The 18,018-nt window shown below is 50.6% G+C and overlaps 3 protein-coding genes across 3 annotated transcripts; 2 read left to right on the top strand and 1 right to left on the bottom strand.

Moving 5' to 3' along the window:
- Positions 1–502: 502 nt before the first annotated feature.
- On the top strand, positions 503–2,346 carry FIESC28_03141 (uncharacterized protein; the record flags this gene model as incomplete). Its single annotated transcript, XM_031157290.1, has 3 exons — positions 503–1,539; positions 1,592–1,892; positions 1,942–2,346. 3 exons carry the CDS (start codon positions 503–505, stop codon positions 2,344–2,346), a joined length of 1,743 nt encoding a protein of 580 aa, XP_031018619.1.
- A 2,516-nt stretch (positions 2,347–4,862) lies between these two features.
- On the top strand, positions 4,863–11,123 carry FIESC28_03140 (uncharacterized protein; the record flags this gene model as incomplete). The annotated part of the gene is made up of 6 exons (XM_031157289.1): positions 4,863–4,906; positions 4,957–5,515; positions 5,566–5,653; positions 5,698–7,521; positions 7,727–8,771; positions 8,837–11,123. The coding sequence occupies 6 exons, from the start codon at positions 4,863–4,865 to the stop codon at positions 11,121–11,123; spliced, it is 5,847 nt and encodes a 1,948-aa protein (XP_031018618.1).
- A 1,787-nt stretch (positions 11,124–12,910) lies between these two features.
- FIESC28_03139 (uncharacterized protein) lies at positions 12,911–16,559 on the bottom strand (the record flags this gene model as incomplete). Its single annotated transcript, XM_031157288.1, has 3 exons — positions 12,911–16,258; positions 16,317–16,472; positions 16,542–16,559. 3 exons carry the CDS (start codon positions 16,557–16,559, stop codon positions 12,911–12,913), a joined length of 3,522 nt encoding a protein of 1,173 aa, XP_031018617.1.
- Positions 16,560–18,018: the final 1,459 nt, after the last annotated feature.

The following is an 18,018-nucleotide window of genomic DNA, read 5'->3' as shown; positions in this document are numbered from 1 at the left end:
TGCCTGCCGCATGTACGAGCATTGCTCTCCAATTTTGCCTTGCAAGTGACTTTGTGATATTGAGTGCCAAGATAGTTGTAGTCGCTGCTAGATGGAGGTTTATCTTCCGAGTAGCTGAACTAAGCATCAATACAACTATTAGGGCAAATTTTCGTATGGAAAAATAAGACATAACTACGTTCTTTCATAGGAGCTCACTTTTCAGAGGGATTGTTAAATCCGGCATATTAAAATATATCTTGAAGTTTACACTTCGTCGGCACGTTTCACTGAAGGTTGATGCTGTCCCACAATTCTGCCACAGCACTAGCCACCTCATAGAAATAAAGAAAAGGACTAATCGCCGCCACGTCAACCTTAAGTCTGTCTCATTTACAACTAAACGTCTACGAGCTTCAGGTGCAGGCCATTTGAACCGCAAGACCAGGTCTTCTTGTCTATTTCTTCCCAAGTTTCTCTTGTTATTACATTCTTTTGCATTTATCCTATATCATATCTCTCAATGGCTTCCAAAAAAGATGGCCAACAGGCCAAGGCGACTGGCGCGCCCGAAGGCTTCACTCCTGAGCGCTTCGAGAAAGAACTCAAGGAGCTTGCGACAAAGGCCAAGGAGGATACTTTTGCGAAGCGTGCTACCGGACAGGCTCTTGTCTACCTCAAGACATTGGTGCTCCTGGGATTGTTGGGCGTCGCTTCGAGCGCGTCGCAGCTAAACCTGTCCCCTATCTATGGCTCCATTCCCGCTGCCGCCACGCACGCGACTGCTCTCAAGGTCGCATGCTTCATCGGCTGGGCTGCCAACTTGATTCTTCGCATGTTTATTCCTATGTCTACCATGCAACTTCTCCCGGTGATCGCGCTCAACATCCCGGCGATTCAGTTCCTTATGGGCTGCTTCACTGATCGTCTTGGCAACTGGTGGGGCCCTCTTCTTATTGAGGGCTGCACTCTGTTTCCTCTGGCTGTCTTCTCCGCAGCTTCCGTCGCGGATGTTCTCGAGGATGCGGACTTGAGTGCTCTTCCCAAGTTCTTTGCTGATGCGGCACCTGGCATTGTCTCTTGGGCCCTGTTCAGACTGGCTGAGAACCGGTCAATGGAGACGCTTCAGGGCGTTATTGGAAGCACCTTCGTGTTCACCCGAATTGGCCTAGAACTTGTTGTAGGGGCTATCTATGCTATCATGGCACCTTCCAAGTATCTTGTTCTTGCTATTCCCGCACTGTTGCATACTGCTGTTCTGAACACACATGTTATGACACCCATGGCTATGGAATCTCTTAACAGCACCCTTTTGGCTCAAAACTGGACTCTCCTGGACCGCCGCGAGTCTTTGACTGGCTACGTCTCAGTCATTGAGAGCCTCGAAATGGGTTACCGTCTGATGCGATGTGATCACAGTCTTCTTGGAGGTCAGTGGGTTCGTGTTCAGGGCCGAAAGGTGTCTGAGCCTATCTACGGTGTTTTTGTCATGCTCGAGGCTGTCCGTCTTGTTGAGCGGGAGACTCCTCTGGAGGACAAGGAAGCTAGTGCGCTTAACATGTAAGTCGATGTCTCATGTTTTCTTTTTCCGCAGCTTACTAACACAACATAGTGGTCTTGGTATTGGAACTACACCTTCTGCTTTCGTCAAGCATGGCATTGATACTACTATTGTTGAGATTGACCCTGCAGTTCACGAGTTTGCTCAAAAGTACTTTGACCTCCGCGAGAACAACCCTGCTGCTGTCCATGACGCCGTCTCGTACACTGCTGATCTGGTCAAGCAATCCAAGACCTATGACTACATCGTCCACGATGTGTTCACTGGTGGTGCTGAGCCTGTCGACCTCTTTACTCTCGAGTTCCTGCAGGGCCTGGGCGACTTGCTGAACCCTGATGGTGTCATTGCCATTGTAAGTTCTTCAGTACCGGTATTATGGTCATCTACTAACCTGGCTACAGAACTACGCTGGTGACTTTGGTCTTCCCACCCCCGCGCTTGTCTACCGCACCATCAAGAAGGTCTTCCCCTCATGCAGAACCTTCCGCGAGACCCCTCGCGATGATAAGAATGTTGAGAAGTGGGGAAGCGACTTCACCAACATGGTCATCTTCTGCCGCAAGACTCCTGGAGATATCAAGTTCCGTCGTCCCACCAACGGTGACTTCCTCAACAGCCAGGTCCGCCGAAACGTGCTCATGCCCAGGTACGAGATCCAGGAGCAGGTCTTCCTTGACGATGAAGGCACGGATGTCCTCACCAAGAACGAGACGAGCAAGATTACCAAGTGGCACCAGTCTAGCGCTGCTGGACACTGGACTATCATGCGCGAGGTTCTGCCCGGTAAGATCTGGGAGCAGTGGTAAACGTCGTCTTGACATAATCTGCACCGTTGTGTATATATTTGCTTTGTCTTGGTCATCATGGCTATCTAGTAGATATAACGTCTTGGCTTGCCTAGACTCATAAATAGACATTTGTACTGTCACCCCTTTCAGCCTGACTAATGGTCTCGGAATCTTGTGCAGCCTTGCTGGCAGACCGCTTACTACACGTGTTGAAGTCGTTTTAGAATTCTGCCAAGTAGCTTGGCATATCAACCCTGGGCCTGTTGTATGGGTTGGCTTCGGGTTCTCGTACAGCCGCGTGAGGTAGTTGGATCCCTGTCCAAAGTTAATCATGAATTGATTGGTGTTTGCGTAACTTTACAATCGCCGCGGGTTACCCGCGGGTATTTCTGCGCTTCCAGAAGCCGTCTCGTTTTCGGAGCTACCCAATACGCTACGGCGGAGAAGGCGACAACTTACTCGACAGCATGACCTTGACTCAAGCTGGTAAAGGGACTTGAGACCTGACCATGTAGACAAAGTTCTAGACGAATATGTGCACTGAACTGGCTACTAGGGCGCTGCGGTGGGTGCCCTTTTAGGGTAAGTATTCAATATACTGATGTTGGTAACATGATTATCGAAATGATTTGATTTTGCGTATATGGTTTTGGTAACACCTTGCCTCGTGCAATACGAAATTTCGCGTTGATCATATCGAGTTAAACAGATGCGACGTGTAGCCAACGCAGAGAACGTACACTATTGCCTCATACCTTTGCCTTCTCGTTAACGCGACATGGGCCCTTCGTGATTGTAGCGATGGTTACTTTGGCACAATCTTGATTACGATCAATGATGGATTGAATGATTGACACGTGAGCTTACTTGCATGCTTTCTTCACATGTTTGATGTTTCAGTCAACTCTCAACCAAGATGTGGTTGATTGGATGTGGTGGTAGCACAGTATGCACACGGAATGTTGAGTCGACTAGCAATGCTACGGCGATCAAGCGTTGCAGATCAACGGTTTTTGCTGCCGAGTGATCAACCCGCGTAACGGTCATTACCTACTTTAGTGTCTTGTTCAGAAAGCCAATCAAAGCCACTACAAACAATTTTCGACTCGGTAAAGTAACAGATAGAAGATCTGGGAGTATCACGTAGATTGATATTTCATCTACACTGTCAGCCACTCACTAAATTTTAGGTGCTGGGTAAGGTTATTACTCAAATCCGGGGTATCATGTAGGGTAAGAGCCTGGCTGCAGGTCAAGTGCCCGTTGGCTAGTTCACTTTGGGAAAGAAGTCCCCAGTTCCCCTCCCGTTCCTTGTCATTTATTCGGGCGCGTTCGGGTTGGGTACAAGTTGAGGCTCCACCTTCCTCCAAGAGCCCGAGAATATATAGAATTTAGGTAATGTCCTGTCCGCCTTTCTCCAATTCTTCATTTCCTGTTACTATACTCGATCTATTATTCCGTCTATTTGTAGAGGGCGACCGCCACCTACCTATTATATCTTCGGTGATATGACAAACAAGGCAGTCAAGACCCAGGGTGTCTGTCAACCTGGTCTTGCCTATTATGCATTTGCTTGTCGTCACTGTCGACCAACAGAATCTCTTCCTTTGCCCCGCCATCTCTTCACTCGGTCACTGTCCGAAGGGTAATGCTATGTCATGTTAATTCATCTGATCAAGAGAGGTCGGACGCTATTTCTCTTCTCTTTTATTCTTTTTTTCCATAAAGAAGCCACCATCTTTTTCAATCAAACCGTTTCTAAAATCTTAAAGTCCATTTTGGCCCATCCGTCTTGTTTCACCAACCCGGTTGCTATCCCAAGTAGGGAACCGTTTCCGCTTAATCAGATCCATAGACAACCATATCACCTCACTGCTATAGCAGTAACAATCTCGCCTCTGGTATTCCTGTCATGCGACCTGGGCATCAGTGTGCCCTTCAGCTTCCGTTCCGTTCAGCTCAGTTATGTCTGCTATAGCTCATCAGTGGACCGTCTTGTATCAAGCGCCCACCCAGCCTGGTCATCTCGTCTCAGTCTAGCCGTAAGAGCCTCCGTCTCCGACATATCGAGTTTCATATCCAGATATGCTACGTCGGATCTCGACGAAACATCACGATATTCTTAATTCCGTCCAATCATGATGCGTTTTGCGCCACAGAACAAACGCATACGCGAGTCGGCTCGAACAAAGTCAGTTTGACCCAAGACTACCTAGGTACTTTACCTATCGTCTGAAACTGGATCTCCGTTGCAAGTGCAACTCTGTCTGTCAAAGTGGCCATGTCCGTCTGTCAAAGACTTTGGTGACTTTCCCCGTTGTTGCATCGCTTTCTATTCCATCTTTCCTTTTCCTCTTTTCGCCTCTATTCTCTTCTCTAATCTCACATACTACCCAAAGTATTTGCAGATTTGGTGTCTTGGTTGATCCAAGAGCACATTCGTTTCTATTTTCTTTCCTCTGCCATTCCTTGATTTTCCTCACCTAGTCTCGTCTCCTTTTCTATACACTCGCTTTAATACTAATGTTCTCTTCATGACGGACTCTAACCGTCAGGCCTTGATCGCGGCCTTTACCTTGTAAGTCATCCACTTGACCAAGGAGAACATACATTCTAACACAATAATAGCGGATTGGTCGCACACGCTGGTACCGCTGCTATCTTTCTGGTCAGCAAACGTGCTTCCAAGATCATCCGAGATGCACCGAGGCTGGCCCTCATCGCTTTCCTTATTTCTTCAACCCTTTGGGCCCAAATACAATTTGGTGCCTTCTTACTTAATACCAACTCTACTTCAGGCTGTCAGGTTATGATCGTCTTTGCATCAACATTTGACCAGTTTGCTCGAGTATGCATGCAGCAGAGTTTAATATGGATCTTCAGCACGCTCAGCCTTGCCTCTCTTACTGAAGTGGGAGTTATGCAAGGATTCATCGTCCTTCGACTTATCCTCGGTGGTATCTTTGTTGGCTTTCAACGCCCACAGCTCGAGACTGTCTGCGTGACAATGACTGTGGTTCTGCCGGTTGGAATCACCGTCTCTGTCACAGACACTGCTTTCATGGCCTTCCTTCTGATGAGAGTCATCTCTCGCGGAACCAACTCCGACAGCCAAAAAGGATCCATCACTTCCACCCAGTCCCGTGCGGTCGCACTTATTGTATTGGGCTACATCATCTGGACAGGAGTAAGTCCAAGTTAAAGCAGGATGAGAATTTTATGTCTAACTGTACCTAGGCTAGTGCTCCTCTGATGCTGAGTATTGGACCGATGCCTATAGTTGCACGCACAACTGTGCCTGCGATCGGTCTTTTGATCTTGATTGGTATGCCTATACACATGCCTCGACAAACTAAGCTGACTCTGCAGGCCTTCTCACTTTCTTCCAACATCTGCTGTTTCCCAACGACAACAAATCCGTGCAGTCGACAAACGTACCCGACTTTGATGCTTCGCGAAACTTCGATCCTCGATACATGTCCACAACCGACACCCGTGGTTTCAACTACCAAGATGACATGGCGACGACAACAAGAGGCGACTTCACGGGAATGTCTAAACCCTTACCAATCGCATCAGAATCAGAACAACTACCGACAATTTCGATGCCTGCTGCCGGACAAGCAAATCTTGGAATGGGTGGTGTTCCAGTATTGGGCCAACTGTTCCCCCTGCCCAAGAATCAGGCAGTCCCGACTTCCTCAGAATCGATCGAGGTCCACCAAGCGATCACTGAGCAGACGATGATGAACAGATGGGACTCTGGACCGACCTGGGACGAAATGGCCCCAGAAGTGGAAACGACCAACTCTGTGGAATCCGGAAAAACGTTTGATAATGCGAATACTCAAATCGCTCGACCCAAGGACTTGGATGGCACCGCAAAACCATCACCGGAGCCAGAACTTGCAGCTACCACCTCCGCTTTCTTGTCACCTGGAATGGAGGGAGTTCGTCGACGATCACCTCGCCAATCTCCTCGACTCTTGCCATCGCCAGCCTTGTCTCTCTTCCCACGCTCCCCTCGTGCCGCTTTTACTCCGAAGACAGCTCAAGCACAAACGCCCATCAAGTCCACAGAAGAGACCATTGTTAACTTCTCCTTGCCTGTCAAAGCACAGTCGTTGCACCCGCATCATCCAACCAAGCACCAGCCTCCGAAGTCCGCACCGCTGGCCGCTATACCCAGGAGCAACGCTAGTGAGATCCTGAGCAAGAGAGAGGATTCTGCACGAACAATTTCTGTCGTTCACAGGCCGCGACCTATTCCTAGAAAGTCCAACATTCACCGTGCCCTTTTCCCTGCTGAAAACCTCCAGCACCACAAGCGATCGGTATCGTGTGGCGCCGTTCTTTCCAAGCAGCCACTGGATACCCCGGCAGCCATCGATTATGATCTATCTCGACTGAACGAATTGGCTACTGTCTTGGCCGCTAACGTACCAACTCAAACTGAGACAAGCCACCGTAGCACGCGTCGACGATCACGGTCGATGGGCCAGCTCCCGATAATGACAGCTGATCTTGAGCTATTGCCCCCAATGCCCAAGCTCAACGAAGCCAAGCCAGACGTCGACCAAAGTGAGGCGTCTGCAGCATTCTTGAGGGCGTCAGAAAGCCCTATCTCAGCCAAGAGATCTACTCAATTTCCGAAGAGCCCTCAGACTACGATCATTAATCTGCCTGGAGAGCCAGGCTCAGTGACAGATTCGTCTTGGCAGGATGAACAAGAGACCAAGTACGGACGACGGTCATCGCCTATTCTACCAATTGAGGACTTGAGTGCGCTCACTCCCTCTACGGTGCGAGATGACGATGTGGCGATGGACTTGGCTGATATTCGGTCGCCTGCAATGCAAGTCCACCTGCAAAGGGCCTTGACAGTAACGGTTACACCCAAAAGTCAACAACGGAGCGGACTCGGCGTTGCGGATGCCCCATTGCCGCTAAGAGAGGAGAGCCGCCAGGCATCCCTGGTTGCGCACAAGCCAACCGCCAGTGCTAATGTCGGACTTGGATCGGAGTTGCGAGGTGTCGCGGGTGTCCGCCCAACATTTTCAGCAAGGGGATACTCAACACGACCACGTCGGAGTGTGCCCCCAGCACCACTTGTTATCCGCCGACCCGACAATGTTTACGTTGAGCCGTCGCCTGTGGAATCCGACGACAGTATGGTGGAAGTTACTCAAAATGGTAAGTGAAATAGGAATTGATTGGCTGTGATTGAGCAATGCTAACAGTGAGAAATAAGATTCTGTTTCTCCGCACGCATCTTATCAGATAACGGATAATGACAGATTGGCGCTCTTGACAAATCTGGAAATGGAATTAACTCAGCAGGAACACCAATGGCAGACGATCCGCCACACAATGCTTGTCCGTGATTCGCTCTCTACAGTGGGATCACCGCCTAGCCGAGATTCGCGATATGGAAGTGCGCGCCAGTCAATCTTAAATGGGTCACGGCTTATCCAGCGCCATCAATTAGAGGCGGACTATGATCTTGTCGCCGCCCTGTTTCCTCAGACCGACCTGAAAGCCAATGCAAAGCTCGTGCCTAACTCTGGTTACCCCAGGTTTACAGCCCCGTTAGGAACACCAACCCCTCCTGATACTGATGAGGAGAGCGAATACGACGAGGATCTTGATGCTTTGATTGGCCAGACCCAAAGCACTCCTGCCAAGGCGGCCACGCACCTGTGGTGCCCCACAGCTTCCGTGGAGGTGGTTACTAGCACCACTACGTTGTCACTCTGGACCCCGGCTTCTAGGCCTGTGAGGAAAATCCTGGCAGAGGAGATAGCTGGACCGTCGAAACGTGGCCCTGTGAGGAAGGACCTGAAGCCTCTCGTAATTGAAAGTTCAAGGCTGTGGGAGAAGCCTAGATCCACGCCAGCAACTTCACAGAATGGACTTTGGCAGTCAGCATCTCAGGTTGAAACCCAAGTGGTGGAAACCGAGGTCCAGCAGCAGGCAAAACCACCCCGCCATCCTCCTCGGCGGATCAGGCGTGTCACATTGTTGCCAGATATCCTGGAGAGCCCCAAACCGCTCCCTGATAGGCGCGGCACACTTGGGATCTTCCAATTCCCATGGGGCGATCGGTCAGATAGTGCGACTGTGACAGCTTGGCCATTGGCATCAATGAGCGTGTCTGACATGATTTTCCAGGCTGGTGCTGTGGAGAGGGGTGCGAGTGGAATGAGCATGCAGAGCAACGTCTCGGACTTTGACATGGACGACTACGAGCAGGATGATGGGGAGTACAGTGACTACTACGACTCCAGTGAAACGTACGACAGCGACGACGACGACATGTTCGAGCGCGTCGAGCCTATGCCTGTGGCCCAGTCAACGGATAAATGGCTCCAGGATGCCCCACCAGGAAAAATGCTGGTATCTCACGAGGACGAAATGGAGTCTCGATCAGAGTCCGAGTATGAGTAAGTGAAAGACTATTTTTTTTTCTGGTTTATTCAGAGAACAAAACTGATTGTATTATTTATAGCGACGACCAAAACTCAGGATCAGAGGAAGAGGAAGAGCCCATGTTCTTGAAACATTTCCAGATGTTGGAGCATGAGCCAGTAACAAATGGGTGTGAAGAGATGTACAGCAGCGGCGATGTGAGCGATGACAAAGCCAATCAACGGACAAGTCTCCGCACACAAGTCGAGCACGACATTGAACAAACTGGAGATTACAGTACAAAAGCCGATGCTAGCGCAAATACCCCCACTACAACACCGACAATGACGCCTACGGATTTTGATCTCCGGCAAGAAAAAACTCGAATCAGGGTCCCAGACCGTCGGCAGCCGCAGCAGATTGCATCAATAAGCATGCCCGTGCCGCAGATGGCTCGCTGCTTATTGATGGAAGTGGACCAAGCTTCACCTCGCGCACCAATCACCGACGTCGATTCCCCTCATGCGGATGAAGAGCCCTGCACTGACAGGGACTCCAAGTCCCGTGGCGCTCCAAGCGCAGGGCACCCGCCAGCGCCTGTGCTTCTGTTCCGCTTCCTGGAGGGTTCCATTCCAATTTCTAAGCCAGTCCGCGGCCATGGCAGTGCCAGCGACACCGTCAGTGTCTCTCCGAGCCCGCTCCCACTAAATCCGCTCGTCGTGTACAAATCCGAGACCCCGACAGGCCGACAACAAACTCTGGTTATTAACTTGGAATATCCTGAGCCTTCGTCTTCCAGTTCTTCTCCCTCTCAATCTCAGTTTTCATCCATCCAGCAAACAACAACCGCTACTCTCAAATCTTCCATGGCTCTGTGGACTCCCAGCACTCCAGTCACTCGTCCTAACCACGGACTTGCTCAACCCGACAGCGCAACTTGGAACTCTTATCTGCCCACTGGTGAGGCCGCGCGCCTCGTACCCGCCAAGGCCGATATGCCTTCTATCAAGAGCAACTCCCTCTGGACCGCACCAGCTAGAAAGGCTGAGTACAACAACTTCGGACTTTGGGGAACAAAGCAACCTCTGCCCGGCATGTGGACTCACTCTCCCGTCAACACAAAGATTTCCTACGGTCTTCCCCAGCCCGATGCAGAGACCTGGGCAACTTATCTTATCGTTCAAGACGATGCCAGCCGAGTAAAGCCTAGAGAGGCCGAACCCGCAACTGTTTACAGCACTTCTCTATGGGCCCCCGTCAAACCCGTTATTTCCGAAACCCAATCCGAGAACGGTCTCTGGAGCGGATCAAGCTCCGCAACTTCGGTGAGCGGCTCCGAACCCTCCACTCCCAGCGATAAGGAGTCCGAGGCCATCAATTTTGGTTTGTGGGAACCCCTTCCCGCTGTCGTCGAAAACGAAGAGCCTGTTGGTCTCTTCAGCCTCAGCCACCGCCGCACCAACTACAAGACAACCAAGTTGGCGCCTGCTGCCCAGGGAATGGAGCGCTCGCCTCGAAGGCCTCTTGAGGCATTCCCCGACTTTGGATTTGCCCATCTCTGGAACATGGCACCACTCTGGGACTCCAAGGCCAACGCTGCTGCCATTAAGTTGCAGAGCGAAATTGATTCGTTGGTCCTGGAGGGTCTATTCAGCCTGAATCACCGCCGCAACACTTACCGCACTACCTCCGCAAGCCCCGCAGCGCTCGACACACGGCCCAAGCAGCGCATCTCGCAGGAATCTCTGCCGAAGCTCACCTCAGATAGCCTCTGGTCTGTGCACGTATCTCGCAAGGATGTTAGCGAAGTCAACTGGCTTGCTGTCTCCACAATCAGGCCGAGAGCAACTTCGGTTGCATCTTACTCTGATAACGAATCTATCATGTCTGTACCTGCCCTTACCAGAACTTCTTCAATGAAATCTGAGAGGTCGCGCCCCGCCGCTACCCCCGAAGAGTGGCTCGCTGCTCTTGACGAGGCCATCAGACTGGGATCTGGCAAGACTATGGATATCGACACCGAAGATTCGTACCAGCTCTGGTCCAAGCCTGACGTCGATATTGACGAGCCTGCTATCGCCTCTGCTGACCTGTGGAAGCCCATGAACAGCCGCTTCCTCGAGTTGACTCCTACTCAGAGCGAATTCGACAAGCTGCATTCCGAGTCTGGCACTTCTCAGCGTGGTCGTACCCAAAAGGCCCGTCCCCCGATGCCTATGTACCCTGGTTCTTCCTCATCTGCTTTCCTCCCTGGCGCAAGCGAGACACCCCGTGACTTCAGTACACAGGGGCTCTGGGCTCGCCCTCAATCTCCTGGAATCAAGGAGAACGGATCCTGGATGGACAAGTCCCTCCGAAAGGGACTGTCATTCGTGCAGCTGTGGTAATCACGGACCCCTGCATTTGCATTGGCGAGCAACAGGAACGACAGATAACCCCGCGGGGTTGCGGGTTTTGGTTGTATGACATGACGTTACGATCACCAGATTTTTCGGACATGATTTTGCGAAACCACAAATATTAAAGCGAATGGTGTTACTTTTTCAACCTGCAGTAGTAGCATGGTAGTTGGATTGAATCGGATTGCAAGCGTTGCTTTATTTGGATTTTTAACGGCGTTGGAGCGCGATACGGTGTCATATTTACCCATCGCAGCAGGCAGCATCCCCTTTGTCTCTTTGCGTGCATAGCATTTCCTGCTCACGCCTGATGTATGATTAGCAAACAACACGGCACAGTCAACCTGTGCTTAAAGAAAGTAGCTAAACCATTCGATCTCGAATGATAAATTGATCTGAATCATACAAGCCAAACTCCCATCTTGCACATGCTTGCAGTGAATGTAACACTTGAATAGATTGGTATGCACCAAACCTTTGTCGTACGACGTTCAAATCAGGCGGTTTGTAGAACAACATGTAATCAGCCTGAATCTATCCCAACAAAAAGTCGTGGATCGAAACGTACCTACTGTTAGGTAGAGAACCATGAGAAACTTACTTTTGATAATTGATTGCGATAATGTTTCTCAAAGACATTACAGCTGACTGTGTAAGTTGCTGTTAGTTATAATAGTCTTAAGTTGGCAAATCATATACAAGTCGCCAATTTCACCTTCTTAGAATGCAAGATGCCAGATACAACAGATAGGCAAAACAATATATCACCGGAATTGGGATTAGAAAATAGGTAGTTAATCATCATGACCGTTATAATTTCTATCCATGGATGCATCATAACAAGAACAGACCTGGGGCTGCAAATATACGCCTTCCTCAATGCATCTTCAACAAAAAAGCACACACAACACCTTTAATCGCTCTTCTCTCCTTTTCTCGCTATGCCCTTTTTTCCTATCCGAACCTGTATGTATCCCAAATAACCACCACTTAGCCTCCCTTTGCCTGGTCCTCTTCTGCTTATTTTCCTCGTTACTGTTGATCGGTGTATGTCCAGCTTGGTATTTCCGCCTCGCAAAGACAACTTCTTGTTGGTGGTAAATAATCTGTTCGTGACATCGAGGGAAGAGACATGAATCCTCTCGAGTTCAAAGATTGTTTTGACATCGCCTCTGCTTATTTTCTCCTTTTTCCTTGAGTGGTCGTCAAAGCATTAGAGTGGGCGTCGAGGCCGCGAGAATAGAACAAAAGAAAAAGAACAAAGAAAAGAAAAATAAATAAACGAAAAACATCACGTTTCCTCGTAATAACAAAGGGGACAACGCAAGAAAATTCGTATAACACTGACAGCCTCTCGCAAGCTATACTCGCGCGAACGAGTACCGGCGTCGCCGATGCAGCGCTTCGTGTTCCGTCTACCATGTTACTTGTAAAGTAAAGAGTCATTAAGAGCGTTGCTCGGGGGCGTAACGGATGCACTCCGACTCTCGCAATGTCCTACTGTGCTCAAAGCCTGAGCTCGCTGTAGGCATCGTGGTCCATCGACAGTTGTGATCTCGATCTTCAAGTATATGCAAAGGGATCAAGTATTCCGGTGGATCGAGTAAGTCGGAGCAGCTCGTGTCGAGACCTGTGGCAGTTGATTCGTAAAATGAACTCCTGCCTGAGCGTAATCAGGTAGCCCTAGGTCACCAAGACCGTCGCTATGCAAATAGAATTCCACATTATTATTTTATACACGCTCAGCCAAAGCAGAGCACCTGAGTACAGGTTCATCAGTTGACAGTCATCATCTGCATCCTTTGCGGTAGACCAGAAGACGGTGAGTTTTCGGAGGATGCAGCTTCTATTAGTGAGTTGTTGCCACGGCTTCGTGCCGCTCTTCTGGGAGGACTTGAGCCGGGATCATCAAATACACGAGTGAAAGCTGGACTTGAGTCCTGTTGTCGTGTATTTCGTGGTGTACGCATAGGGCTCTCTGTGATTTGGTCGGCTTGCCGAATGATGTCGGATAGTGTATCCCGCAAATCACCGGCTCTCTTAACAAGAGCTTTGAGGCTGTTGGTGTCGAAATGGACCTTGCCCTTATCCGGCACTTGTTCGGGGGCACGATGTTGCATCGCCCCGATTACAGAACGAACTACTCCTGATACATCATGAGGCTTGTTGTGCTTGTTCTCGGGCGTTCTAGGACGACTAGGCCGGTTCGATGGTGGCGTGTCTGATATGGGCCAGTTTCCAAAAATGTCATCTTCTGGAGAGAAGACAGACCGTCGGCGCGGAGAATGTCGTTCTCGAACTACCGTCGTCTTAGACATGGGAGGTTCGTGACCATCAAAGGCGGCATCAAGACGGTTCATGGAGTGGGCGTCGAAACCATCATCCCCAAATCGTTCGTCAATGTCGAAGGCATCAAAATTGATAGATGATGTGGACTTCTGGTCATCATTGTCCTCGTCCAACGACTCTTCATCAGGTGATGCAAGAGCAATGATACCATCAGCTTCTTTCCATAGATGTTTCTGTGATCCTTCAAGCATATCCATATCCCGGGCGTGACGACAGAGGCGCTTCAGGTCGTTAACAAGAAGAGAGAATTCCCGAATGTGCCCTGAATGTGCCTTGACGCTGGGTTGCGTTGCACGAATAGATTCGGGTACTGCAAATAGTTTGTCATCCTTGTCGTTGTTCTCGATACCACTGCCACCAAATTCGAAATCATCGTCCCAATCCTCGCTGGCGGGCTTGGTCGCCATTCCCCAGGTACCATACTTAGCACCAGTAGGTTTCGAAGTTTCAGGAGGGTCGTGAACGACCGGAACGCTCTGACTACGTATATGAGCTGGAGCCGGGCATCTGCGAGTAGAAGAACGGCCGCCTCTAAGGTCCATCTGCTTAGCGTACGAAGTCATTGGCCGCGGTAATCGTCCAGTTTCGGATTTGTCGTGGGTTGGAGGTTCACTCCAGTCGAAGAGTGAGCTGAGCGGGCGATCATTATGGGCATCGTGGCCGTTTGTATCCGCAACGCCATTACCGCTGATATTGGCGAGGGCGAGGCGAACATTAGGGTTGATACCCCTGGAATTCAGTGAGCTCCCTTTGGAGGGAGGCGATAAGGGGTTACATTGGAACTCGTCGTCCCTGGCCCAATCATCGTCGAATTCGTCCTCAAAGGACAGCCTGCTGTACTCCTTGGTCGGAGAGGTTGAAATATCATAAGGTGACGAGTTAAATCTCGATTCTAATCTGAAATGCGGCGATGTGTCCGATCGATCCAGGGTGCGGACAGGGGTGGATGCATTCTCGTCCTCCTCCATGATCTTATCATCCTCATCCCAAGTTCTACCAAGCATCTCATGAATAGACAGACGCTTCGTCTTTGTACCATTGCCGGCGGTGCTTGGCGGTGACTCGTCGTACATGGACTCCAACGGGGTCTCGACAGCACGAGCACGGCCGGAGCGCAACGAATCAAATATGCAATCGCTTTTGAAATCAGTGTCATCATCGTCCACTGACGTACAGTCTCGAGTGTCACCCTCAGAGCTCTCCATAGTGGAAGCCCTGTCGTGATGCGGTGCCCGAAGTTGTGACATCGCAGTGGAGCTGGTAGAACTTCCGGAGGGCTGGTTGGGTCGATATTGATGGGTGGGAGCCCCAGTAGAATATCCTAACCGGGACGCATCCATATGAAAGTTTGTAAGTCTAGGAGGTGGGGGGACCGGCGATGAAGAGTTTCTTTTACGACTTTTCAACTGCATGTTGGCAGCTGAACCAAGCGACAATCCCTGCCGGTCCGATATTGGTGATGTTGCGGGGAGGGTCGATTCAAAGGCCGGATTGGTTCGAGGAACAGCGCCAGGTTGCGCACCAGCTAGCGGTTCCGACACACGTCGCTTATTCCCGCTCTTGGATTCAGCGCTAGGTTTCGACCGCCGCATGCTCCCTGTCGTTCTTACCGCCCACGTTCCTGCAGATGCGAATGGCATCGAACCTGATTTCCGAGGTGTTCTAGAAGGGGAAGTGTCGCGAGATTGGTTTGGCTCTTCCTCAGCAGTTTGAGGTGGAAGTATATCTGGTTGAATTTGTGCAGCAGGTAGTAGACCTCGAGGGGCTGGTACTGCAGAAACCATTCTTGGCTTCACCAAATGAACTCTGCCGCGCTCGTTGTTGTCGGTGCAAATGCGCTTTGAAGAAACGGCTCGAGCATGTGGACTCAACTCACCTAACCTACTTGAGCCTGTTCGTCCGCTGATGCTAAGCCTTTTGGAATGGAAGTACGATTTCCATCCACTTCTTAAAGACGTCGATCTGGTGGGGGGTTCAATTGGAGACTGGGCGAGGAACTCGTGGGGTCGTGCCTGGTCGTCGAACGAAACGTTGTGTGAATCTGTTGGTGTGAACACCGCAGGAGAGTCCGGTCGAAATTGCTGAAGAGTCGCAGACCTCTGGTGGCTGGTAGCAGGTCGGCGAAGAGTGGGCAGGTATTGTAGATGAGATTTCGCACGTCGTCGTCGTGGTAGAGGGTCAGGGTCGATGGCGTTTGACGTAGATCGTTTGACGAGCTTGTTTGGAGGAAGAGTCGTTGCAGGGGAACCGCGCAATATCGGAGCGGCTGAGCCGTGGGAGAAGACAGAAGGTGCGTCGGGACCGCCACTCGACCTTGTGCTTTCGTGACGAGACAACGGGCGAACAGAGAAGCGCCTTATCCAAGATCCATTGGAGGAGATGGAGTCTCGAGACTCTGGGATAATGGCTGGAGATTCGGAGTGCCTCACAAGTGACGACTGTCTACTGTTAAGCTGTGGGGGAGTTGACTGCGTCTGGGGCATAGGCGGTCGCTGATAACGAGAGAGGGGTGGCCTCGAGGCGGTAACTGGGCGCGGGAGAGTGTGCTGGTGCGAGGCGCCGAATACAGAAGCAGCGGTGTTGCTCGTGGCGGGCCGTGAGGAGGCAAAGTTGTTAAGCGATGGCGACTGTGCGGTTGGGTCGCGGTCTACAGATACTCGTCTGGAATGGGAGGGACGTCGAGTCGAAGGGGAGAAGGAGTTTGGATCAGTGGTGGGTTGGCCGAACACCAAACCACTGGCCGCAGCGGCGATAGCAGTACCAGTTCCAACAAGCTGAATAGATAAACACGGTTAATTACTGCTTACTTTACTTTACTGTAGTGTACAGTACTGCTGCAACGGGAAAGAGGTTGGTCAAGCCACCAAGAAAGAGGGTTTGAAGGGATCTAATAGCAGTGTAGAATAGGGCAGAAAGTGGGTGGGATAGGTTAAAGTCTATAGCAGCCCATGTGATGGCGGGTGTGTGGTGGTGGTGATCCTTGGTTGCCTTGATGTGATTGTGGATGTGGATTGGATTTGCGGGGAGGACAAAGCTAACTAGTAGCAACAAACTTACACTTGGAACGGTCTGCATGGTTGCTTCCATGGCAAAGGAAGCCAGCAGGCTCTACTCACGAGAGAGATAGAGAGGAGGCAGCGACAAGCATTCTAGAGACGGAGGATGGCGGTACTCGAAAGGGCGGGGATGCTCATGGTGGTTCAAGCCATGGACCTTTGAGCGAGCGACGATGGGAAGGGATCGCAATCGAATCGAATCGGATCTGGACGATAATACGATACGTGCAAGGAGAAGAAACCGTTGTAACCCACACGCCTTTCCTAAAGCCAAGCGCTTCAAAGGACCCCCCGAGTTTGAGAGAAGACGAGACGAGTAGTCCCGGGGGACGATTGCAAAGACGGGAAGAGGAGAGGCTAGGCGAAACCTGATTCTGACCGGCCGGACAAACAAAACAAACACAGGGCAGCCAGCAACAAGCTCTCCCTCTCTCCGATGAACCTCGGCGTCAGTCGGTCGATTGTGCCTCTTGCTGTGGGGGTTGAAGGATAAAAAAAGGCTGGAAGAAAAGCAAAAGAGTTTGTGAAGAAGAATGAATGGAACTTCTGCAGCTAAGATGGTCTGTTGTTCGATTGATTGACCCGATTGATTTGACGTGATCAGGTCGCGGAAGCGGCAATGGGGAAAACAAACCAAAACCAAAACCAAGCTCGGCTGGTAGTTGCGGCCTGCAGTGCAGTAGCAGTCCAGGTGCCAATGCCAATACCAATTGGAGGATCCAAATGGATGTCAATGCCAATGTCAGTGGGGACAAAGACGCTGGAACACCAACAACACAGCCTACCTACGGAGAAAGAAAGGCAAGAAAGAAGGAATTGAATAATATTATCAAATAGGAAGAAGAGAAAAAATCAAGTGCAAAAGATGCAAGAGAGTTGTTGGCAATTACTTGATGTCTCCTCTGTTGTCCCCTTTTGCTTTTCTACCGAGTGTTTTGATCATCTAGGGTCCCCTTACAGCGGCCAACCTAAACAATAGGTACGAAGTAGTCAAATTAGATACGGATGTCGATTATTACGCAGCAAAAGCAAGCCGGGAGGGAATGAAATAAACACAGACACAGTCCCTAGGCCTCTTGAATCGTACGCTTTTCTTTACACCTGGAGATTGCAGGTGAGATTTGAGTGAGAACGGATCGTCTCTGCAGGGATGAATATCAAGACCAAGCACCTCGCGACTCCAGACGGGATGGACCAGAACAGCGGAGGCCAAGACCGGGCCCAGGTCCAGGTTCAGGTCAGGTCAGGCCAGGGCACCCAGGTCCAGGTCCCCGCCTGCAAGTTGGATGTCTCTTATTATTATTAGCGGATGGAGCCACTGAACAACATCTAGCGTCGCTGCGGGCCTCAGGGCACCTGTGCTGTAAATCCATGGATCCTGTCCCTGACAGTTCAGGTACAGATACTGGAGAGAAACCTGGAATTGATTGGGTCTCGGATGGGGCACGTCTCAAGCGCTGCGCAGCAAGAGAGATTAG

This window comes from Fusarium coffeatum, assembly GCF_003316985.1.
Source record: "Fusarium coffeatum strain FIESC_28 chromosome Unknown BRIP53273_contig_67, whole genome shotgun sequence".
Taxonomy (NCBI): domain Eukaryota; kingdom Fungi; phylum Ascomycota; class Sordariomycetes; order Hypocreales; family Nectriaceae; genus Fusarium; species Fusarium coffeatum.
This window is presented reverse-complemented; position numbering and strand designations above follow the sequence as displayed.